At 34.0% G+C, this 26,743-nt stretch overlaps 2 protein-coding genes across 2 annotated transcripts in view; one reads left to right on the plus strand and one right to left on the minus strand.

The window, feature by feature from the left end:
* Positions 1 to 25,738, plus strand: part of LOC114341630 (pre-mRNA-splicing factor 18) — a 152,160-nt gene extending 126,422 nt beyond the window's left edge. Inside the window, exons 5-6 of the mRNA XM_050643825.1 lie at positions 13,413 to 13,625; positions 21,282 to 25,738. Coding sequence (XP_050499782.1) covers positions 13,413 to 13,625; positions 21,282 to 21,545 — 477 coding nt within the window. The 3' untranslated portion in view covers positions 21,546 to 25,738. The remainder of the gene's footprint in view (positions 1 to 13,412; positions 13,626 to 21,281) is intronic.
* LOC126880124 (uncharacterized) overlaps positions 1 to 26,743 on the minus strand; it is a 61,914-nt gene that overhangs the window by 25,650 nt on the left and 9,521 nt on the right. The gene's annotated exons all lie outside the window — the stretch shown is intronic.

Below are 26,743 nucleotides of genomic sequence, written 5' to 3' on the forward strand. Positions count from 1 at the left end.
GGACATTTTTAAAGTTATTCTAAATGTTTATAAACTACAAAATTTCAAAAATTTGGCATTAGGATTTTTGACTATATTAATTATACTTTTTTATCTATTTTTAATAGATGTTGATACTATCATTCTACTTTCATTTGGCATACTCAGAATTGCCATATCTTCATTATTTTCTGTCTTATGTTATTGCAAAATAAATGTCTCTGGGATAAACAAATAGAATAACTCTTAAACTAATTAATGGATCGGTCTCAAATTTTGAAGGTTTGTTAAGTACGCCAATACCCAACTTTGGGTGAAACACTAAAGTTCTAAGGTAGTTTTAGTAAAAGTTATTAACAAATAACGATTTTCACTTATTTTGCAGTTTGCGTAGCAACAAATTAATTTTTTAACTTTCAAAAATCGGAATTTTGAAGGTTTTTCATTCACAGTTCAGTGGATTCACTGGAAGGTTCAGTGAGGAGAACACAGTTGGTAATTCCAAAGAGCAGAGTAGCCGAAATACTTCGTCAGTTACACGACAGTCCATCAGGAGGGCATTTTGGTGTAAAGAAGACCCTTCAGAGAATTCGGGAACGATTTTATTGGATGAATAGTTCTGACGATGTGAAGGACTGGTGTAAGAAATGTACTACCTGTGCTACAAGTAACGGACCCTACCGGAAAAGAAAGGCTCCTATGAGACAGTACAATGTTGGAAGTCCGTTTGAAAGAATAGCTTTGGATATTGCCGGGCCATTTCCAGAAAGTGACAATGGATGCAAATACATGTTGGTGGTAATGGATTACTTCACGAAGTGGGTGGAGATCTACGCAATTCCAGACCAGAAGGCCGCCACTATTGCAGATGTGCTAATCAAAGACTGTATCAGCCGATTCGGAGTACCTCTGGAGATCCATAGTGACCAAGGAAGAAACTTTGAGAGCGATCTATTTCAAGGAATCTGTGATAAACTAGGCATGAAGAAGACAAGAACCACGGCCTATCACCCGCAATCGGATGGAATGGTGGAGCGTATGAATAGGACAGTCGGCAAGTATTTGACAAAGATGGTGTCCAATCATCAACGAGACTGGGACCAGTACCTTCCATTCTTCGCAATGGCCTATAGATCTGCTGTTAATGAATCAACTGGCCAAACACCAGCAAAAGTCCTATTTGGACGTGAGATGCGTCTACCCTGTGATCTAGAGTTTGGATGTCGACCTGGAGAAGATGTTGCTGGTGAGGATTACGTGAATGAATTACAAAGAAGAATGGACGATATACATGAGTTGGTCCGTTCTAATCTTCAGATCGCTAGCGACCGAATGAAGAAACGATACGATACCCAAGCCGAGAGGGGATGTTTCAAGGAGAACGACAAAGTCTGGCTTTATAATCCAAAGAAGCGAACAGGTTGTTCTCCCAAGTTGCAGCAGTTCTGGGAAGGTCCGTACCTCATTGTCAAAAAAATTAATGACGTTATCTACCGAATAAGCAAGATTCCTAGGGGAAAGCCGATGATAGTCCACCATAACCGGTTGGCGCCGTACGAGGGAGACCACGACGTAGATGAAGAAGTGGAAGTAAACCAAGTTCGAGAGATGCCTGACCTCACGTTTGAGGAGTTCATGGGGGCCTATGGAGGTACGGGTAAAGCGAGACCATGGTGTTACCAATGAAGAAAAGCGAGATCTACTCGCACTTCCCGATGACTATTCACTGGCCCATACCATCCCGGCCAGTATCAAAGACGCACGAGGGTTGGCATCCGCCTTCCGAAGGAAGTTTGGTCGAGTTGCAGAACTTCAATGCCAACTGCCAGCTCCTGGCAAAGCATTGAAACTCCAAGATGCATCACGTTACCTATTCTATCTGGTAACAAAAGACACTGTCCATGACCAACCTACCTACCAAGATGTATGGGATGCATTAATTCAATTGAGAGAGCACGTGTTGGAGTCCGACGTGCAAAAGTTAGCCATGCCAAAGTTAGAATGCCGCCAACTAGACTGGAGAGTTGTCCGCAATATGGTGGAAGAAATCTTTAAAGACACCGATGTCCAGGTTTTAGTCTGTTGCAATCCGCATAGTTACTGGTGCGGAGCGAAGACCGTCCCCTGCCACTTTTATACAACTGGGAGTTGTAAAAGAGGGTCCAGTTGCAGATACCAGCATCCAGTTCCAGTCCCGACAAGGTTCCAGGAGGAACCATCTTTTAAGGAGGGGGCAATGTGACACTATTTAGTCCGCTCACGGATTGGCCTATTTCTTCCCGAAGCTTCTCGGCGTTACGAGACAATACCATTCCTATCCACGGCGTTCGGAGCGAGCGCTGCCGAAGTATATATAAAGAACCGAAATTCGTTCGCAGGCCAGTCAGTTACTAATTTCGACGCGATATTATATTGTTACGTTTTTGTGAACGGGTTGAAATGTATTTTTAAAGTAGATAAATAAATATTTGCAAATGAATTAAATAAGTTAGTATGTAAGTGTAAAATAAATTAGATATATTGTTGTAAAATTAAGTGTTAAATTGTAAGTGTTATAAATTAAACAATTTCAAGTAAGTCTTTTATTTATTTAATAATAATTAAAAGTCAATTCGCGTAATAGTTCACAAATAAATAAATCAGTACAGTAATAACTCAACAACTGGTGATCAGAAGTGGATATAATCAACATAATTTTTCGACTTAAATATAGTGTTGAATCTTTTAAAAATAAATAAAATATAAATCGTAATAAATAAAGTGTGTGATCATGTCTTCCTTGTGTAAGCTAACAACTGCAGATCTGAGGCTTGAATTGGAAGAAAGGGACCTGAACTCTACTGGCAAAAAGGCTGATTTAGTCAAACGTCTGAAGGACGCCCTAAAAGAAGATGGTCATGATCCAGAAGCCTATTTATTCGAGGACAAGCATGCTGCTTTGGTTTCATTAATTTCGAAAGTTTCCTGCTGTGTGACCAAACTCTATGGACTAGTATCGTTGCTACAAAACCAAGTCTCTGCTTCTGAAGTAAAGATCAAGGAGATGGAAAAGAAGATAGAAGAGGATAGGCCCAAATACAAATCGGAGCCACGGCCGATAACTGAAGGCAGTGTAAGTTCTGCTCGAGTCAAAATTCCAACTTTTGACGGAAAGTCTTCCTGGAACAGTTATGTGAAACAGTTCGAAGCAGGTGCAAGAGCGAACGGATGGTCTGAAAAAGACAAAGCTGTAAACCTGGTTATTGCTCTTCGAGGAGAGGCTTTAGATGTACTTGACACCGTAGCAGTAGAGGAAACTAATGATTATGAACAACTTATGAAGAGACTAAACATGCGCTATGGGCAGGAACATTTGGAGTATGTCTATCAGGCGCGGCTTAAAAATCGACGACAAAAGAAAGATGAAGCTCTTCAAGAATATGAGCTAGATATTGCCAGGCTAGTGCGATTTGCTTATCCAACAGCTCCCGAAGACATGATGGAAATGTTGGCTGTTCAAACATTTACCGATGGTCTTCGTGAGCTGTTGGATAAGCAAATCGCACTAGCCTGGCAATATATATATATATATATATATATATATATATATATATATATATATATATATATATATATATATATATATATATATATATATAGACCGGTCACTCTAGTATAGAGTATAGGTCGCTCAGGTTCATGAGCTCTTTTAATCCATTTCATGCGGTGGATTGGTCCGCATAATTCCTCTTCATTATCCTTTATAGATTTTCGTGTTTTTTTGCTTTTTCTGTAATCTGTTTCCATTCTTTCCTATTCTGTATTTTTTCTCTCCAGCCTGTAATTTCCATATTGGATATATCCTCTCGCAGTTGGTCTTCCCATCTTATTTTCGGTCTTCCTCTAGGTCTGTTTATTACTGGCGTCCAATTTGTTATCTGCCTAATTAGTGCATCTGCTTCTCTTCGTTGGATGTGGCCAAACCATTTTAACCTTTGTGCTTTAATGAATCTCACTATATCTTCTCCTTCCATTAGATTTCTTATTTCGTGATTCATCAGAATTCGTATTTCTCCTTGATCTGTTTTGATTAGGCCATGTATTCTTCTAATAATTTTTCTTTCTATTATTCTCAGTTTTTCTTCATCTTTTTTTGTAAGGCACATTGTTTCTGCTCCATAAGTGATGACTGGTCTAATTGCCGCTCTATATATCTTTGTCTTTATTTTCTTGCTTAGGTTTTTATCTTTAAGTAACTTGTGGTATTTCCAGAATGCCCTATTCCCTGCTTTAACTCTTTCATTTATCTCTATGCTTCTTCTGTTTTGACCATCTACTATCACTCCTAAGTATTTAAAGCAGTCAACCCTTTGGAATACATTATCACTTATTCTTATCTCTTTTATTCTATTTACTTGGTCTTGATTTCTCGTACTTATTAAGTATTTTGTTTTTTTCTGATTAATTATTAACCCCCTGGTTTTTGCCTCTCTTGTCAATGTTAGCAGTGCATCTTCTAGACTTCTCTTGTCACGGGCTATCAACCCTAGATCGTCTGCATACCCTATTATTTAAGAGTATGTGGTCAGTGTCAGCGTTTGCTCCTCTAAAGAATCTCACATCTTGTATTATCTTTGTCCATTTTTTCGAAATCAAAACATGATCTATTTGGTTGCCATCTGATCTCCCTGGTAACATCCAGGTTATCTTGTGTTCCCTTTTATGAATAAATTTCGTACTGACGATGTAGGTATTTGTTGCTGCTGCCAGATTGCAAACTTTTGCCCCGTTATCGTTTGTGACATTGTGGATCGTTTCTTTACCTGCTACATTTTGGTTGTAGCTCTCTTTTCCCACTTGCGCGTTAAAATCTCCCAGTATTATTAAGATATCGTTCCTAGGAATATTTTCGCAGGTTTCTTCTAAAAGTTCATAGAATTCCATTTTATCTTGTTAGTCTGCTTCCTCGGTAGGTGCGTAGCAGTTAACTAAAGATATATTGGCTTGTTTATTTTCGATTCTGATGTAGGAGATTCTTCCATTAATAGCTTTGAAATGTATAACTTTTTCTCTCATTCTTTTGCTCACCATAAAAGCTGTTCCATTTTTCCCCTGTTTGTCTTCTCCTGAGTAATACATAGTAAAGTTTTTCTTCTTAACTGTTCCTTCATTTTTCCATCGTATCTCCTGTAGTGCTAGTATTTCTAGTTCGTATTTTTCCATTTCTAAAGCAATTTCCTGCATTTTCCCTACTTTTAGCATTGTCTGGATATTCCATGATCCAATTTTAATGGGTTTAGCTCTTTTATTCATGTTAATTTTATTCCTCTTTTTCTTGTACATTGTTTTATTATTATCATTATCCATTTCCTTAGCCGGGTCTGTTTCCACTATCCTTCGGTTTGATTCTTTCAGTTTTTTGGATTTTCTCTGTTGTTTCCAGTACACTTCAGCTTTAAGTCTTTTATTATGTTATTCCATTCCCAAAGTTGATCGTCTATCCATTATTTTTTGAAGCCCATCTTCACTTTCTTCCCTGCTTCCTTTTCCACCTCTGCTCTTTTCTTTACTTGCCTGTGTATTCTTCGTTCTTCATGGGTTCTTTGTTCGTCGATAAATATTTTTGTACCTTTGAGGATTTTCTTTTGTTCCATTATTTTCTTTTTATCTTGTATATTTTCCAATTTTGCTATTATGAAGGGCTGTGAATTTCTTGGTCTAATTATCTCTGTTTGTTCTATTTTAGCTTCAACGTTGAGTTTTATTTTTAGTAAATTTTCTAGATCTTCTTTTACATTTTCTTCTATTTTAATTCCCCTGACTATTACGTTTTTCTCAATTTTCTTTTTCTCCTCTCTTTCCGTCTATCCTCTAGGTCGCTTAGTCTTTTTGGCACTGCCTCCTTAAATTTTAGTTTGCTTAGCGTTTCCATTTCTTCTCGCACTTCTTTAATTTCAGCTTTCATTTGTTTATTTTCTGCTCTTATTTCACTCATTTCTTGCTTTAGTAGCATATTTTCTCTTTTCAGCTCCTGGTTTTGATTTCTTAATTCTTTAAGCTCTTCTTGGATTCCATCCAATTTTTGCTCTATACTCGTATCCCTTGTTTCCATTCTGTCCAATTTTTCTCGCAAATCTTTTATGAATTCTTCCATGTTGTTACTATTCGATTGTTACTATTTGATTGTTACTATTTGATATACTAAATATATTTTTTACACACGTATAATTTGGCTGTCTGCGGTAAGTGCAAAAATCCGATTCAACCTCGCGGAGATTTTTGCCCTTCTTAGACTGGCCTATTTAAAAGGGTATTTATTTCTTTCTTCCCTATTTCTCAGTGCTTTTTTCAGATTTGGCAACACCGCCAAATTTTGTTTAGCAGTTACCTTCTTATGGAATGCAATAATTGATTGTTTTGTTTATTTATAGCTAACCTTGTTTTTTTGACCAGCACTGGCTCTGCAGGTTTTATTTACTTAAAAATGTTTGTTTCACTCCGAATTTTGATTGTACACTTCGCTGTTGTCCTTAGATACGAATTGGTGTGGTGTTTAAATTTTATTTTCACCTCAGTTTTAAGAATTTTCGCGATTTATTCACAGTAAATTTCCGAACTTGTTTATCTAGCCAAGCAACGTTGCCAACCCCTAGTCGGCCAAGACCCCAAGCCTGGCAATATCTAGCTCATATTCTTGAAGAGCTTCATCTTTCTTTTGTCGTCGATTTTTAAGCCGCGCCTGATAGACATACTCCAAATGTTCCTGCCCATAGCGCATGTTTAGTCTCTTCATAAGTTGTTCATAATCATTAGTTTCCTCTACTGCTACGGTCTCAAGTACATCTAAAGCCTCTCCTCGAAGAGCAATAACCAGGTTTACAGCTTTGTCTTTTTCAGACCATCCGTTCGCTCTTGCACCTGCTTCGAACTGTTTCACATAACTGTTCCAGGAAGACTTTCCGTCAAAAGTTGGAATTTTGACTCGAGCAGAACTTACACTGCCTTCAGTTATCGGCCGTGGCTCCGATTTGTATTTGGGCCTATCCTCTTCTATCTTCTTTTCCATCTCCTTGATCTTTACTTCAGAAGCAGAGACTTGGTTTTGTAGCAACGATACTAGTCCATAGAGTTTGGTCACACAGCAGGAAACTTTCGAAATTAATGAAACCAAAGCAGCATGCTTGTCCTCGAATAAATAGGCTTCTGGATCATGACCATCTTCTTTTAGGGCGTCCTTCAGACGTTTGACTAAATCAGCCTTTTTGCCAGTAGAGTTCAGGTCCCTTTCTTCCAATTCAAGCCTCAGATCTGCAGTTGTTAGCTTACACAAGGAAGACATGATCACACACTTTATTTATTACGATTTATATTTTATTTATTTTTAAAAGATTCAACACTATATTTAAGTCGAAAATTTATGTTGATTATATCCCACTTCTGACACCAGTTGTTGGGTTATTACTGTACTGATTTATTTATTTGTGAACTATTACGCGAATTGACTTTTAATTATTATTAAATAAATAAAAGACTTACTTGAAATTGTTTAATTTATAACACTTACAATTTAACACTTAATTTTACAACAATATATCTAATTTATTTTACACTTACATACTAACTTAGTTAATTCATTTGCAAATATTTATTTATCTACTTTAAAAATACATTTCAACCCGTTCACAAAAACGTAACAATATAATATCGCGTCGAAATTAGTAACTGACTGGCCTGCGAACGAATTTCGGTTCTTTATATATACTTCGGCAGCGCTCGCTCCGAACGCCGTGGATAGGAATGGTATTGTCTCGTAACGCCGAGAAGCTTCGGGAAGAAATAGGCCAATCCGTGAGCGGATTAAATAGTGTCACAGTTCTAAAAAACTGAATTTTGTAATTTTATGTCAACTATTTAGCTTTTGAATGGAGTGCAAAAAACCGAAAAAATCACGATTTTTGCACTAAATTGTTAATAATTAAAAAACGGACGTGAACTCTAGACAGGAAACAGGTAGGTTTTCTTCTTATAGATCTACAATAACTAAAAAAGTAGTCAGCTACCTGGATCTTCGAGTGTCCCGAGAAAATCCTTATTACTCTGGACTACTATTGCCCTTCATTGGGAATGGATAGATAGATAGATTGAACGTAAGCCTCCCTCTTATTTTTCCACTCTTCTCGGTTCAGTGCTAATCTTGTCCATCTGGTCCCTGAGTATCTTTTTAGGTCATCCGACCATCTCATCTGTGGTCTGCCCTTTCCTCTTTTATGGTCCCAAGGTCTCCAGTGGGTTATCGCTGTATCGCTCCCATTTTCCGTCTCTTTGTCTGCTGTTGTGTCCTGCAAATTTCCATTTGAGAATAGCTGTGTGTTTGTTAACGTCTTTCACTTTGGTTTTATTTATGATCCATGTATTTTTCTTTTTATCACTTAGCTTGATACTCAGCATCTGCCTTTCCAATGCCCTTTGAGTCTTGGCCATCTTTTCCATATTTTCTTCTGTGAAGGTCCATGTCTTTGCTCCATATGTATGTACTGGTAGGACACATATACTTTTGTGCGAAGGTTTTAGGCGTATATCTGGTTTTTCAGGATATAGCCAATTTTTCCGAATGTCACCCATGCAAGTCTTATTCTCATTTCTATTTCTGCTGACTTAGAATAAACCTTCTTTCATAAGCTACCAGTAATATTACTGTAACTTTATTGTATTCTGACTTATATTGTTGCAAAAAAAGTAATTTTGGATAAAAAAAATAAAATAACTTTTAAACTATTTGACTGATCGGTTTGAAATTTTGAGCGTCTTGTAATAGTCGAGGAAATGAAGCATTTTGGCTCGCAATTTTTTCGTCCAGCATGGATTTACTTGAAATTTTCACAGAAGGTAGGGAATAGTCCAAGGATCATTTTCTATATCATGCCGCTGTACCGGGTGTCCCAATAAGAATGGCTCTCGGCCATATCTCAGGAACCGTTTATAGTAGAGCTTTGAAATAAAAAATTTTATAACAAAATTTGCCTCAGGAAAAGCCTGGAAATTATTTTCATAATTGTGGGTCCACCGCTAGAGGGCGTAATTGAATATCAAAAATAAAAAAATCTGAATTTTACAAAATTTTCCTAATGAAGGGGCACTGGAAATCCGATTATTGTATTCTTCATCAAATTCTGCGCATATTTAATTTAACAAGTTTAACTCTACCTTTGCAAATAAGAGGTGGGGGTGAGTGGGAACCTTGTTATGAAAAAATGGCTGTAAGTCCGGTTCTGCTAAATCAAATTTTGAAAACTGGGTCTTGCTGAAGACAGATCTTTTTCTTCAATGTAAGCGTGATAATTTTGAACCATCCTAGTAAGTAATAAGCCAGCTGGGAGGCGTTATTTAAATTTTTTCAGAAATCTAGTTTTCTTTGGAAAATATTAAATACAAGTATGCATTTTTAATCATACTTTATAAAATTAGATTAAATTATCAATAGAATAGCGAAAACCGCATGTCGATACCTTTTCTCTATCTCAAGATATCTCGAGAAACGTGTAAATTTTATACATAACTGTTACTATCACCGGTAAACTAAGTTAATGAAAAGTAGTGTGCTGTGGAAAAGAACAAAATAACATTTTCCAGATGTCAACGTATAAAAATATAATTAATTAAAATAACAATATAAAGAGAAACAATACTATTAAAATTAAATATAACACAGAACAAAAAGAACTACTTAGTAACGACCTAAATATTCAAATTGTTGCCCATCATACACTACTCTAGAATACATTATCCAGAGAATACTAAACGCCATTCAAAGCATATCGAGAGCAGAAATTGAGACTGCTGTTCAATCTACTCTTGAAAGAGTAAATGTTTTTAACGAAAATGATGGGCAAAAATTTGAACGTTTATGTCATCACTAAATAGTTGTTTTTATTTCTTTGTAATAGGGCTTTTCAACGCTTCTCATTTGTTTCGAGCCTCTGTCATATGCCGTATAATCCGTGTATAATATTAATATACGAGATATGAACGAGGCTCGAAACAAATGAGAAGCGTTGAAAAGACCTAATATACGTTGACATCTGGAAAATGTTTCTTTGTTGTTTCCATAGCACACTACTTTTAATGAATTATTTCGTTTACCGGTGACAGTAACAGTTATGTTTTTAAATTTACACGTTTTGTGAGATATCTCGAGATAGAAAAACGGTATTAACATGCAGTTTTCGCTATTCTGTTGCTAATTTTGTCTAATTTTGTAATATGGTATTAAAAATGCATGTTTGTATTTAATATTTTCCAAGGAACACTAGATTTCTGAAAAAATTAAATAACGCCTTCTAGCTGGCATATTACTCAGTAAGTTGGTTCGAAATCATAACTTTTACATTTATGAAAAAGATATATCTTCAACAAGATCAAGTTTGCAAAATTTGATTAAGCAGAACCGGACTCACAGCCAGTTTTTCATAACAAGGTTCCCACTCACCCCCACCTCTTATTTCCAAAGGTAGACCTAAACTTGTTAAATCAAATATGCGTAGAATTTTATGAAGAATACGACGATTGGATTTCCAGTGACCCTTCATTAGGAAAATTTTGTAAAATTTAGATTTTTTAATTTTTGATATTCAATTACGCCCTCTAGCGGTGGTCCCACAATTATGAAAATAATTTCCAGGCTTTTCCTGAGGCAACTTTTGTTATAAAATTTTTTATTTCAAAGCTCTACTATAAACGGTTCCTGAGATATAGCCGAGAGCCATTCTTATTGGGACACCCGGTACACTAAAACCTTGGGGGTGGTTGCCACCCCATCTCGGGGGTGGGAATTTTTTATTAAATTTAACCATGTAAATCGATGTAAAACGTAATTCTAAGAAAAAAATGTTTTTTACATTTTTTCGTAAAACTAATATTTTTCGAGTTATTCGCGGTTGAAAGTAACAGTTTTTCGACGAAAAAATCAACTTTTCTAGAGAGTTCTTTGAGAATAACTCGAAAAATATGCATTTAATCAAAAAAACTGTAGCTATCGAAATTGTGTTTCAGTAACACAAACCAAATTCTTTTTACGACCAATACAAACCGAGATACGGCATGTTAAAGGTTAGTTTTTTTCGTCAAATTTATAGTTTGACATATTCAAAGCCAAATAATGGGAAAACTTTGCATTTTTCGAGGAAAACTTTAATAATCTTTTTTTAAGGATATAATTAGACCTTTCAAAAGAAAAAACAAAAAGTTTCTAGCATAAAAATTAAGTGACATGATAAAAAAAAGGTCGGTACCTGCTTTTCTTTATGAAACAATCAGTGAAAACAACCCCCTAACTACCCTCCTAATTAAAAATTGGTCTTCACCTTTCTGTAATTCCTTTTATATTTGTATTATCAATACATCCAAGAAGTTTGACCCATTTAAAAGGCCTAATTTTAGAAAAATTGGATTTTAAAGAAAAATTGATTTTTTGCAATTTTGTATTTTTCGCCATTTTCTTCAAAATATCTCCGAAAATAGTAGAGATACGAAAAAAATGGTAAGCCACTAAATTGTAGCTTTTTTCATAACTAAAATTTTCTTGTGCATAAATTTTCATTACAGTGAACAGTTAGCGAGATATAGCTGTTTAAAATCTCTATTTACGAGCAAACGCCCCATTATCGAGCCCTTTAAACCCACCCCAATTAAAAACTAAGGGATCTTATGGAATTTAATTTACATAGTCTTATAGCTCTTCAAAAATCTTACAAAATCGCTTTTGAAAAAACTTTTTATCGCCAAAAATAAAGGAGTTATGTGTATAAAACGAATTTTTTTTTTCGAAAAATTCGAATAGTCCGCTTATAGAGCATTTTCAATGTATATAATACCACAGAACTAGTTGGTATACTGGAAGATGACTAAAAAACTATTTGTATTTGTACATACAGTCAAACCTGCCATATCCGGATCAATGTGGCGACAGACCGATCCGGATATGAAAAAATCCGGATATCAAGACCACTACTTCTTTTACAGTCTCTAAAACGTTTTCTCCTTAATACATTCCAGTAATCAACGCCGTCAATAAATTTCGTCGATAGACACGTTTTATAGATTCTATAATACATTATTTCGCCATCTTTTAGTTCTTCTTTTAGTGCGTTGTCCAACAGCAGGACTGCCTTTCTCGGTAGATTTCGGTAGATCCGGACGGCGCAGGATATGACAGGTCCGGATATGGCAGGTTGTACTGTATTTGTAAATTCGTAGTATTTTTCTATAAATAGATGAATTCTTTAATTCTACTTTTTTTCTGTATATATCTGTTAAATTCTCTCCTTATAAAAATTGCAATGTTATTAAGGGTGCTTTTTAAGGGTTGAAATATGTTATTATATCCTTTAGCAAAAAACAATCATTATTTAACCAATCAAAACCAAATTTTACCCATATTACAAGTTTGTACAGTTTACAAGTTTACAATGTTTGTATATAATTTTTGACAATAAGGGGTAGTTCACACCCCTAAAAATAATTAACACCCTTGAGCATGATATAGAATATGAAGTACAGGGTGAGATGATCCTAATCTCAAAATTTTTATGTAAATCGATGCAAGCCGAAATTATTCTTTTAGGATAAGTCAGTTTTTTATATATAGCTCCAACAAGGGTGGTTTTAAAGGTTGAACTATTATGATATTATATCTTAAAGCATAAAACAATCATTATGTAACTAATAAGAACCAAATGTTGACAATATTAAAGTTTAAAATGTTATTTTATAATTTTTTACAATTAGGGGTATTTTTCAACCTTAAAAAACCAAAAGCGTACAACGGCTCAATATAGAAAATGAACTAGAGGGTGAAATGAGCCTAATCCCAAATGTTTGTACAAATCGATGCTGGACGAAAAAATTGCGAGGTTTTGCCATTTTTTCAGTTTCATTTCCTCGACTATAAGCAGGACAATCCCACAGTCCATTTTTTAATATAAAGGTACTAAGTTTATTTTTTAAAAAGTTAATAACATTTATAACAAACCGAAATTTTGGACTTATTTTGGAATTTCCTATACAACAAATAAGAATAGAAACATTGAAAAAAACCATTTTGAACGTTTTTATATGACTTTTTACTCTCAAAGTTTCAAATGCTTCACTTTTTGCTGATGAAGTGGATTTATCATCAGTTACATAACAGGGCTTAAGAGACGTATTCCTTTTCGCACGGTAGTTTTTGAAATTGTCTTTTTCACATTTGTTAATTAAATATTGGAATGTTTATACTTTTTCGCCTGGCATTCGGTATTTACTTATATACAATTACTTTCTAAAAGAAAATACGCAATTCCTTAGTGAACTTTTCTCTGCCGTACTTAAGCTTAACATTGTATTTGATGATAGAATGAACTAATTATTCTAATTAATAAAAAAAATACTCCAAAACTAACTGATATTTGTTTTTTTAGTTGCTGCTAAAACAGTGGAACGACCAGTTACAAAACAGACCAAAGGAAGAGAAAGCAGGCACCAAGGGAAAACTGCAAGGTGCTACTTACGCTCAAACTCAAGAATACCTGAGGCCGCTTCTAAGAAAACTGAAAAATTTTTCCCTGCCGGAAGATATTTCCGACAGCCTTACTGAAATCGTTGTTCATTTATTGGAAAGAAATTATTTAAAGGTAGGTAGAATTTAGAGGAATAGAAGTATTTAAGACAGCGCTACAGGAAAGCACATAAGGCATAAATATATATGGAGAAATAATTAATAACATAAGGTATGTTGATGACACTATGATTCTCGAGAATACCATGGATAGTGTTGGAAAATTCTCGAGAATTAAAAATCGGAGAATATTCTCAAGAATATTCTCGAGAATATTCTCGATATGGAGAATTTTCTGAGAATGAACCCTATGACGTGATTAGGGATGTTGTTAAAAATGTAATAGGGTATTAAAAACCACGAAATTATATACAAAATTATGAGATGAAACAACAGTATTCTTTATATATAAAAAAATACAAAAACAACAGAAAACACAAAATTTATTTGATAAAAAATGAAATTTTCTTCTTAACAGCAAATAATGGATGTGGGGATCTACTGTGAAAAAGATGAGGCCTTAGATTCAAAATATATTTCCATCATTAGCTCATCCTGGTCATCTACATTCTGCACTTCAATGTACTGATGAGAAGATGTGGGATTTTGTTTTTCACGAGTCGCCAACTCACTCATACAGAGTTCAGCAGTAAGCCGGTTTCTTTTAGAAGAGTGGATAAAAAAACCATAAGAGCTGAAACTTCTTTCAGTCGCTGCACTGGATGAAGGCATGCTTAATATATCAACTGCTATTTTACTTCATTTTGTTTCGAAAATGTACCTCTCCACCATACGATTGGGTCTAGTTTTTCAAGTGATTTTACAACGTATGGTTTTCCAAAAAATCCTTCCTTAGACCGATAAAGTGCCAAACCTGCCATTACATATTTCAGCTGAGTCATCACCATATTTTAAAGTTGCTAAATTATCTATAAACTCAGTTCCCTCAACTTGTTCTTCTCTGCTTAAATGAACACCATTCTAAATATTTGCACATTAATATGGCACCAAAACAATAAATACTGACACTGTAAACACCCTAGCTAGTGGTTCATGGGATTCCCCAGCTCCGACTACTTCGATTTTGGGGGATTTTAACTAAAATCGCATGATTCTCCGGCCGGCCAAAGTAGGTGTTTGGGCTTCAAGAATAATAATGTTTAAGATGCAAACAAGAATGTGAATGATGCGTTACTAAATGTTGAGCTGACACTTCGTTTATATTTAGTTCAGATGCTAACTAACTGCAGTGGAGAGAGATCATTCTCAAAACTTAAGTTAATTAAAAATTGACTTCGGTCTATGATGAGCCAAGAGCGTTTGAATCATCTCTCTATAATAATGAGCATTGAACACAATGTTTTAAGATATCTAGACATGTCCGACATAATCAAGGAATTTTCAATTAAAAAATCTCGAAAAGTACCTACCGTGACTTTAACCATACATCTTAACTATTTAATATTTTACTGTAACAAGATAAAGCCCTTGCATTTTTTATTATTTAAAAATATTGATAAAAGGAGATCAACATTTTTTTAGTATTGTTCTGAAGCTATTTGTTTGTGGTATTTATGTAATTTACTATTTTAACTGGGAAATAAGCCACAATTAAACTTGAAAATGAATTTACTAACGTTTCGGCTTCCACTTCAGACGTCATTATCAAAATACAAAATATTAATTTTATATAAATAAGTACATTAATATCTTGTATTTTGATAACGGCGTCCGAAGTGGAAGTCGAAATGTCAATAGAATCATTTTATCGTGGCTGAATGGATCAAGCAATCCAAAGCCAATAAGAAAAGAAAAATAATAATTTTTCAAGTTAAATTGTGGCTTATTCCCAGTTAGAATAGTATTTTTTTTTTTAATTTCTAAATGGGAAAACCCTGTAGTTGACTATGTAGGTACCATAGTTATAACAACAATTTTTTTAATGGCAGGATGTAGGGCCCCACACCAATTCTGCCCAGGGGCCCCCACTGCCTTAAATCCGGCTCTGAGTGTGATCAACTTTTGTGACTAAGTCCGTTATACCTGTTATTACAAAAGATACCAAAAAAAGTTTTTTACAAAAATGGGAGATTGCTATGAGCTACACATTTTAAAAGTAGTTACAAATATAGAGGACGTTATATATATTGTACCTCATCAAAGATATATTTTTTTAATGTAACACCCTCTATTTTGGTCTCAGGGACCAAAATAGAGAAGCATTGAATACATTTATGGACATCAACAATAAAGAAGAATCGATCAAATTCACCATGGAAAAATAAAACAACCATTCACTTCCTTTTTTGGATGTGTTAACCACAAAATGGGTTACAGGATACCTATTCAAGAAAAGTTACATAAAACCAACCCACTTTATCTAAAGTCTTCATCTCCTAGAGATGTTGGCGACCAGATTGACCCATCTTATTATATTGACAGCGGCTCGAAATAGATCAGTTGACATTAGACCAGTCCACTTTCTAAGATTGGCCAGCCAGGATATACAGTGTGCGGCAAAATAAACAGTTCTGAAATGAATATTGAAATGTTTATGATTACGTAAATATTTAATATACATGATATAGCCTTGCAAAGCTCCAATAAACTCATGGATACAAGGCGGCTCAAACAAGACAACACATATGCGGAAACGAAAGTTAAAATAAACGAGAACTTAAGGAAAGTCAAAGAAGATAGTGCGGAAACTCTGACTGTTGACCAAAAATGGGGAAAAATTCAACATGCCTTAGTGTCAGTTGGAAAAGAAACCCTCAAACCACTTGGATAAACAACAAAACTTTGGATGACAGTAGAAATTCTTGAACTTATGGAAGAACGAAGAAAATATAAAACAAAAGACCCGAATAAATAAAAAGAAATTCAGAGAAACATCAGAAAGAAAATTCGAGAGGCAAAAGAGAGGTGGCTCTTCGACAGATGCAGAGAAATAGAAGACCTGGATAAAAAGTATGACAGCTTTAATTTACACAAAAAAATCAAAGAAACGACAGGTTCTAGAAAAAGCACAAGAACGAATACCCTTAAAAATGATAAAGGGGATATTATTACTGACGTGAAGGAGAGATTGTGTCACTGGACCAATTACATCCAACAACTATTTAATGATGAAAGAGGAGAACTGTCATTAGAAATCACAGATGATACCGGATCACCAATATTAAGAGAAGAAGTCATCTATGCCATTAAAAACACGAAAGAGGGTAAAGCTACTGGACCAGACCATGGCCCATGATGTAATGACTGGCCCATGATGTAATGGTTGAACTCTTTAATCTAATATATCAGACTGCCACAATTCCCAGACAATGGCTACAATCGACCTTTGTAGCAATTCCCAAAAAGCCAAGTGCAACAACCTGCTCGGATCACAGAACAATATCTTTAATGAGTTACACACTTAAAACATTTTTGAAAATAATACACAGCAGAATTGTTAGAACTCTCGAATATTAAATCAGTGACACACAATTTGGCTTTAGAAATGGTATGAGCACACGAGATGCTTTGTTCGGCTTGAATGTGCTGACCCAGAGATGCATGGACATGAATCGGGATATGTACTTACGTTTTGTAGACTTTGAAAAGGCATTTGATAAAGTTCAACAAAAAAAGCTAGATATATTAAAAAGCAAAAATATTGACAGTCGTGATATGAAAATTATATCTAATATATATTGGAATCAAACTGCCAAGGTAAGAGTTGACAACCAGGACACCCAAGATATCAAAATATAAAGAGGAGTCCGTCAGGGTTGCGTGCTGTCTCCACTACTTTTCAATGTCTACAGTGAAGCGGTATTTCAAGAAGCGCTCTCAAATTCAATAGAAGGTATATCTATCAATGGAGAAGTTTTGAACAACTTACGTTTTGCAGACGATACAGTAATAATAACGGATAACAACAATGATTTACAGAACGTAATGCAACGCCTTAATGAACGCTGTCATGAGTACGGACTGAAGATGAATTTAAAGAAAACTAAATGCATGATCATAGCTAAATCAGCACACGCATATATTCAATTAACTATTGTTTGTGTGTGGATAACTACAAATACTTAGGAACATGGATAACATCAAATGTAGACCAAACCAAAGAAATTAAGACACGTATTGAAATAGCACGTGCATCATTCATTAAACTTAAAAAGTTTCTTTGTTGTCGGGATATAAGGTTAGAACTACGCCTAAGGATGCTTCGATGTTACGTGTTCTCTACTCTTCTTTATGGCTTGGAAGCGTGTACATTGAAACAAGTCCATTTGAATAAGTTGGCCGCCTTTGAATTTTGGTGTTACAGAAGAATCCTACGAATATCATGGATTCAAAGAATGTCGAACGTGGAAGTAACTAGAAGGATAGGAAATCAACCCGAAATAATACTAACTATCAAAAGACGAAAACTTGAGTACTTGGGACATGTGATGAGAGGGCAAAAATACTCATTATTACAACTTATTACGCAAGGCAAAATCCGAGGAAAGCGAAATGTGGGAAGACGAAGAACATCCTGGCTTAAGAACTTACGGGAATGGTTCGAATGCAGTAGTGCAGAGCTATTTAGAGCGGCAGTCAACAGGGTCCGCATTGCCATGATGATTTCCAACCTTCGATAGAAGATGAAACTTAAAGAAGAAGAACCCTTTTATTGTAGTCCGCAATTTCGGAATCTCAGACGGTGGATTGGTCTGCCTCCTTCAGCATTCCCCATATGTACACATTAGGTAGCGTTATGTCTGGTGAGCTGCGTGCAAATCGTGCATTATCGTGCAGTATTCGAAGAGAGTCCCTGACCGTGTTACAGGTTGCCCCGTCCTGCTGGAACCATTGTTGATTTTAGCTTGGACCGTTTTTGCGACCTTTTCCTTATCTCCGAAAATAGTACTCTAAAATAAAAAAAATTCTGCAAAACTGAGAACCGTCCTGAAGCACCTAACATTAACACAATATTCACATAAGTTATAATGACGTTCGGAAACCACTCGGTACATTTCAGTGATTGACACATACATATTTGAGGCATACACATTTCAGTACTGTTTATTTTGCCGCTTACCGTACGTCTATGTCCAGGGCCTCTTTTGTCCTTAATCTTGTCTTTAGAATCAACTATAGAAGTGAGTATTTACTACTACGCAGAATATAGCCGAAATGAACCAATTTTCTGTTTTTTACTGTGTTAATAATTTCTTTGTCTTTTCTTAGCCTCTGGAGAATAGTTATGTTAGCTGTGTAGTGTATATTACATATGTACACAATTCGTAGCATACGTTGGTAGCACCACATTTCAAATGCCTCTAATCGTTTTATAGCATCTTTTACAAGATTCCAGCTTTCTACTCCGTGGAGGAGAACACTAAAGACGCATCATTTAAGAAGTATTATCCGTATATTGATACCTAAAGTTGAGTTACAGAGAATCTTCCTAAGACCGTTAAAAGAGCTTCTGGCTTTTCAGTACGAGTGTTTATTTCGTAGCTATGATCCCAAGTATCCTTAATATTGCAGCGCAAATAACATATTTTCTCCACTCTTTCTCTAACAGTGTATCGCTTACTGTAATTTGGGCGTTTGTGTTAGTATTCTAATACTAATGATTACTAATGATCATTATCTTGATCTTCTTACAATTTAGTTTTAGGCCTTATTTGTTACATGTTTTTACAACATTCAGATAAACCCACACCGACAGTTATTCAAATTAGCACTCGAATCACAACATAAACATCAAATGTTGTTCTGCAGCTATTTCCTTGTGGCATTTTTATAATCAACTATTTTTAATGGGAAATAAGCCACAATTTTACCACAAAAAATGATTTTATTAACGTTTCGAAGCCCAAATCGGGTTTCGTTGTCAAAATACAAAATACCTACTACTAAAATAAACAAAATATTTGTTGCTAAGTAAAAAAATTCTTCTAATAATTTATTTAATCTGACTCATTTATATTGGCAATTCAGACGTATATTATACATTTTAAAGTAGAAGACTTTAAATTTTAAAGTAGAAGACTTTAAATTTTAAAGTAGAAGACTTTAAAATGATATCGCCAATATTTATGAGTTGCGTTCATGGGACGACTTTACTAAGAGATAGTTCATTCGATTACATGAAATCAATCCCAACTCAAGAATATCCGTCACAAAAAAATCATAGCATGTATTATGTCATATGCAAAAATGCAGTAGGATGTGGTTACCCATACTGAAAGAAGAAGTCAATAGAAAGAAAATACCACGATTAGTAAGTCAATAACATATCGAGTTAGTACAAATTTTATATTTTAGTATTACTTATTGTATGTATATCTATGGGAGCGTTCAAGTATTACGTAACGCGATTTTTGAAGATTTTTAACCCCACACCCCCCCCCCCCTACGTAACGCACTCTTATGGGAGTTTACCTATTGCGGAACGCAATTTTTGAAGATTTTTGACCCCCCCCCCCCCAACCTGCGTTACGTAATACTTGAACGGTCCCTATGTATTATTAATATTATTTATAATTTAAACATAGTCGATCGGATAGCTCAGTGCGACTAGCGGCTGACCCACACTTCACTTCGCCTTGAGGTATGTGAGTTCAAGCCCAGCCCAGGCCATCGGAAAAAAACAAAAAGGCTAACGCGCCAGTATAAAATTCTAAATATGAATCTGGAGCTTAGACTGGAATATGCGGGCATCTGATCGACCTGAGGGAGCAGTACGGCAAGGGATAAGGGCTTGCGGCTCGGTGATACTCCCCCCATAGATCCCTACCGAAGGGCGTTGACGCCTAAGAACGGTGTAATACATAATTTAAACATATTAAAGTCAGAATTTGGTATTAGTTTTTTGAAAGTAAATTAAATGTAAGACCAAATACTTACGATGTCGGGATAGTATCACGAGGTTTTTTCCTGGTTTTCCCTCGTGGTTTACTATGGAATCTCTAACGCGAGAATTTTACTGTCATCGTTGCATTTGGTTGTCTTTTTAAAGACAGATCACATGCTATCATTTTTTTGTGACGGATATTCTTGAGTTGGGATTGATTTCATGTAATCGAATGAACTATCTTTTAGTAAAGTCGTCCCAGGAACGCAACTCATAAATATTGGCGATATCATTTTAAAGTCTTCTACTTTAAAATGTATAATATACGTCTGAATTGCCAATATAAATGAGTCAGATTAAATAAATTATTAGAAGAATTTTTTTACTTAGCAACAACATTTTTGTTTATTTTAGTAGTATTTTGTATTTTGACAACGAAACCCGATTTGGGCTTCGAAACGTTAATAAAATCATTTTTTTGGTAAAATTGTGGCTTATTTCCCATTAAAAATAGTTGATACACATCAAAAAGGGAATTACCAAATCATTATATTGATATAGCTCAAAACACCTACTCTAACGAAAAAGCATTTCAGGAAAAAAAAAGGAAAAGAAAGCATTTCTCACTTTTAATACCATTTTTTAAATTAGTCATTCTTTTGCGCGAATAATTTATGAGTTGTGCCAATTCTTATATTTACAGCCATAAACATTTCATTTTTTATTGCTTTACTAAGTTGACCAGCTAATTTTATATTTCCCACATAGACTCGCATTGTTATTAAAATTGTGATTTATTCCCATTAAATGTAATAGTTAATATGAAAATTCCACAAGGAAATAGTTTCGGAACCACTCCAGGTACAAACCTATTTTATTGTGTTTTAGGCTAGTGCTGCATTTCTCCAAATGGCGATCGGTAACGCCCCTTGGCCCATTGGAGTTACCATGGTAGGTATCCACGCTCGTACCGGTAGAGAGAAGATCTTTTCTAAGAACGTGGCTCACGTGATGAACGACGAAACGCAGCGAAAGTACATACAAGGTTTAAAGAGATTGATGACCAAATGTCAAGAATTCTATCCCACTGATCCGTCTAGATGTGTTGAGTACCAAGCCTTTGGAAAGCCCGAGGCATCGACTAGTGAATAAAAGGAATATATTCATATAGTTCAGAGAAATAAGGGAAAAAATATCCTGTTCGCGACACAACCCTCTCCAGGCCGAAACCAAATTTTTTAGTAGTATAGACATCTATATTAATAACGTGTATGTTTCCTGCAGCCGATTTTGATGATATACATAGTTATAAACAAACTAACGTTCTTATTACACGGAATGCTGAGACTTCTGGTGCTTAAATCATACCCTAAATTTCAAAGCAATTGGTCAAATAGTTTAAAAGGTATTTAATTTGTTTATCCCAAATTAATTTTTTTTGCAACGCTATAAGTCAGAAAATGATGAAGTTACAGTAATACTTTGGATAATTTATGAAAGAAGAAGATTTATACTATTAATTTAATTAAAAACAAATGACAAAAAATAATTATAAATACTGCAAAGTTATTTTGCAAAAACATGTGAATTAAAAAAAGGGGGGGCTAACTTCGTTCCTAAGTGTCCTAGGACAATTGTTTTTCTTTCTAAATGTGTATAAAGATTCAGTCTTTCCAAATATGAAAAAATAATTTTTCTACGGGTAACGGTTAAAAAGTTATTCTAATTGTTTATAAGGAAGCAAAGAATCGACGTGTTTTTGCAAAATAATTTTACACTGTTTAAAATTACTTTTTGTCATTTTTTTTAATTAAGTCAATATTATAAGTGTTCTTCTTCCATAAACTGTCGGAAGTCTTACTGTAACCTCATAATTTTCTGACTTGTAGTGTTGCAAAAAAATGAATTTGGGATAAACAAATTAAATAACTTTTAAACTATTTGACCAATTGCTTTGAAATTTAAAATATAATTTAAGCCAGAAGTCTCAGCAATTCGTGTAATAAGAAGGTTCTAAGTTAATTTTTACTTAAGTTATGAATATTTATAAAAACTCAAAATTTATGATTTATTTTGCAATTTTCTAAGCAACCAATAAGGATAGACATATTCAGAAAACGTCATATTGAAATTTTTTAGACGAATTATGAGATTCTTACTCTCAAATTTGTTTAAAATACTTAACTTTTTGGTTATAGACGAAAAAAGCGAAAATTTACCGTTTCTTGATCTTCATTTGTTTATAACTATGTATATCATCAAAATCGGCTGCAGGAAACATATACATTATTAATATAGATGTCCATACTACTAACAAAATTTGGTTTCGGCCTGGAGGGGGATGTGTCACGAGAAAAATCTAATTTCTCTGGACTAATAGTGCAGCATTGAAGCGTAAAATAGGTTTTTACCTCCGAAATTTTTTACTATGAACCGATTTACATGAGATTCTGGAATTATGCTTATCTTACCCTTAACTTCAAAAGTGATATTGACAGGAACTCCGTTTTTTATTTTTAAGGGGCGAAAACAACCCCTTAATGGAAAAATTGACATTGAGCCATTTTATCGCCAGAAAACGTGTTTAATAATAAAGAGTGACATTGTGAAGTGTCTTCTAACACATGATGCTTGTTAAACTCATTTTCATCCCCTTGAAAACCATACAACACTGAAAAGCAAACAACCCCTAAATCGAAAAAATTTACAAAAAATTAATTTAGTATGACATAAAAAATTTTAAATATAGAGTAAATGATATTTTACGTTCTCTATCTTAATTATCATATTGTTAACACCCTTTCAACCCCTAAAAACAACCCCTAAATAGAAAAAATTTACAAAAAATTAATTTGGTTTGACAAGAAGACTTAAATATAGAGTACATAATATTTTACGTTCTCTATCTTAATTATTTGTTAACCCCTTTCAACTCTTAAAATGAACCCCTCGATTAAAAATTGTATAAAAAATTTCTTTTGATAAACTAAAAAGGGTTTAAATACCGTTCCACGTTCTCGAAAAAGCTATGCTGGAAAATCATATGCCCAAGTTCTTTAACCCTTAAAACTACCCCTAAATTAAAACATTGAATATGTATGATTATACATTTAAAAATTTTTAGTTTACTAAGTAGAAAAAAATAGGACTAGTTTTTGGACCATAACTATTTCAATTTTGAAGCTATCACAACTTATAAAACACCATTTTGTAGGTAATTAAAAGAGCTACAACTTTTTTCATCATAATATGTAGTGAAAAAGCTTTTATTTTGAAACGGTGAAGGGTCAAAGGGCTCGAGAGACACTGTGGTTGCGCTACCGCGCGCTCTTTAATCAGTCATATCTTTGTCAATTTTTGTGTGATAGGAAAAAAAAACAAACCAAAATTTTTGTCAAAAAAATCCTATTTTTATTTATTATTACAGTTTTTTACGTATCTTTCATTATTTTTGAGATATTATGAAAAGAAGGTGTTTTTTTTTTAATTCGAAAAATTTTTTCCTTAAAATCGTGATTTTTTTCAAAAAATATGTGTTTCAAAGCAGTGAAACTGCTAGAATCCATCAAACTCTTTATACTAAAGTTGATTCTAGACGGAATACGATTAATTTTAATTTTGGTGGAAATGACACTTATGAAATCCATTGATTTAAAAAACCATTAGATGTTCCTCTTTCTTTCATTACAGCTCACTCATTTTGCGTACAAAAGACTTTTAACAGTGCTCATTTTAAAGCTTATTTTAAGCACTATAAAATCCTTTCTCATTAGCATGCATAAAATTTATTCGCTCTCCGCTAGATGGCATTGAATACATCGATTAAATTTCACACAAAATTAAAAAGCAGCTTTGATCTTCAATATCTCGCTTAATATTGCACTTAAAACACTCTTTAAAAAAGCAATTTGTTAATTTTTTTACCTGCTACAATTTTGTTCATTACAATATTATCGTTAAAATACATATTTTACACATTAAATACACATTTTTTGAGATATTTGCAAAAAACTGTTGAAAATCGTGAGAAAATTCCGAATTTGCAATTGCCAATAACTTAAAAAGTATTGGGTTTTTGAAAAAACTGTATGCAGCATTTTTTGCTTATTTTTTTGTTGGCTTAGACTTACCGTCATACTGCCAGACACATAAGGAATACAAGTTATCAAGTTATACAAAACAGGTTTAAAACAAAGATAACAACTAAAAGGTATTAAATAACACTAAGCTTAACAGCTAAAACAACTAACTACCAAAGGTATTAATTAAAAATGTTTAAGGGAATTATAATGATAATTTGCTGTCTTTTAAAAAGTTAATTAAAGAGTTGTATACATCTACAGAACCAAGTTATAATAAATATAGTATATTCCAAGGAGTTGCTACTGTACATTTTAATAAATCATTTATTAATTTAGATGAGTAAATTGTATTTTTAGAACAACCAAAAAATATATGATCTAAATCACTTTCCTCTTCACAATGCTCACATTTATCATTATCCAAAACTTGTATTTTAAATAAATGCTTTGGATAACATGCGCGCCCGAATCGTACTCTAATAATAGAAGTTATGTACTTTCTAGAAGCTCTACAAGACTTGTACCAAGGAAATTTGGGAATATCGGGCTGAATTAACGAGTATCTATTTTGATTCACAAAAGAGTATTCCTTCCACTGGTAGCTCCACTCCCGATGCAGTGTTGACTTGAAAGAGATTATACTATCAGTCAGTGTTATTTTATGTAGAATACTGGTATCGGATGAAACGCTTTCATTGGCTAATAAGTCGACATACTCATTATGTTCAAATCCTGCGTGTGCTTTAATCCAGATAAAATGTACATTGATTCCTTTGGTTAAAAGATTTTGTTTAATATATTTAATTTTATAAATGTATGGGCAGTCTTGGATGTTTGGGGATTTTTTGCTTAAAATTAGGTCTTCTATCGATCTCTGAGGTTATTTGAAAAAAAATTCCCACCACCGAAAAGGGGTGGCAACCACCCCCAGGGTGAAAACGGAGTTCGGGTCACTATCACTTTTGAAGTTAAGGGTAGGATAAGCCTAATTCCAAAATTTCATGTAAATCGGTTCATAGTAAAAAATTTCTGAGCTAAAAAGCTTCAATGACTGCACTATCAGGGAAAGTATTAAATATGGTATGATAAAATGTAGAACTTTAAGGAGCACACAGTTTCGTGTGTAAAGATATGTCAGATTCAGTAAATTTCAACACTGTTCAATTTACGTGTGGTAGGTATACTTAAAAAATCCTGTATATACATGTAAATAAAGCTTTTCAATGTATAATAATATTTTTAATAAATTTCTGTAAAAGTTGAGATTAATTTTGTAGAAAATCGCTGGTGGTTTAATCATCTACTCTTCGTACAACAGCCATCCTTAAACCAAAAGGGATATTGATGTTCAAATAGAAGAAGATTGTAAGTGAAAAAACACTGTGAAATCAATATTGTGTATTACTCAGGAAAGATATTAGGAAAAAGCCGGCTAACAAAGGTTTTAATAAAAAATTATTACTCGTCATTTATACACAAAGAACTTCAATTGATTGAGGAAAGGAAACAACAAAACATCATAAGCAACCCAGAAACGCCTACAAGAAGGGGTCTGAAGATAAAAGCAATGCCATATTTGTGTAAAGGGTTTATCGGAAAATTAAAAAGGATATAAAATAAGTACATCACAACAACATGCAAAACAACCAATATACAGATTAGACCAGGACTAATCTGTAAAAAAAGTGTATTTTTGGATGTGAGAGGTGGCATTCGGATTTTTGCAGATAAAGTTAGGTGACACCTTCAGTAATAATAATTGACTTATGCTCCTTCTCAAGTATGCCCGGAACATTAATAAAAAAATTAAAATATTTAAAACTTTCGAAAAACATCGATTGTTTTCTGCTTTCTTTGCTTATAACTTTAAAACGATTCGTTTTGGAACAAAGTCGTAGAGAAATAAAATAAAGATAATTAAATTTTGTATGATATACGACTGGTCAAAAATGTCTTAAGGTATTACCTTTTCTGCATTATAGCAATAAATACAAAATAAGGGGACAAAACACGCCTGTTGTTACTCAATGTTTCTTAACCACTTGGGTGGCACTTAGAACCTTAGTAATTCGCTTAGAAAATTCTTATAACTTACTTAAACGGTCTACCAAATTTCATTAAAATCGACCTAATAGATTTTGCATAATAAATTTGCAATCTAAATGTTTTTAAAAAAGTTCAAATTTTTTAAAATCTTTCTGAACAAAAAGTAGACCATTTAGAAGTTGGATAATTTTTTTACATAATATAAAGAGATGCTCTACCTGT

The sequence above is a fragment of the Diabrotica virgifera genome, chromosome 2 (genome assembly GCF_917563875.1).
Source record: "Diabrotica virgifera virgifera chromosome 2, PGI_DIABVI_V3a".
In the NCBI taxonomy this organism is placed as follows: Eukaryota; Metazoa; Arthropoda; class Insecta; order Coleoptera; family Chrysomelidae; genus Diabrotica; species Diabrotica virgifera.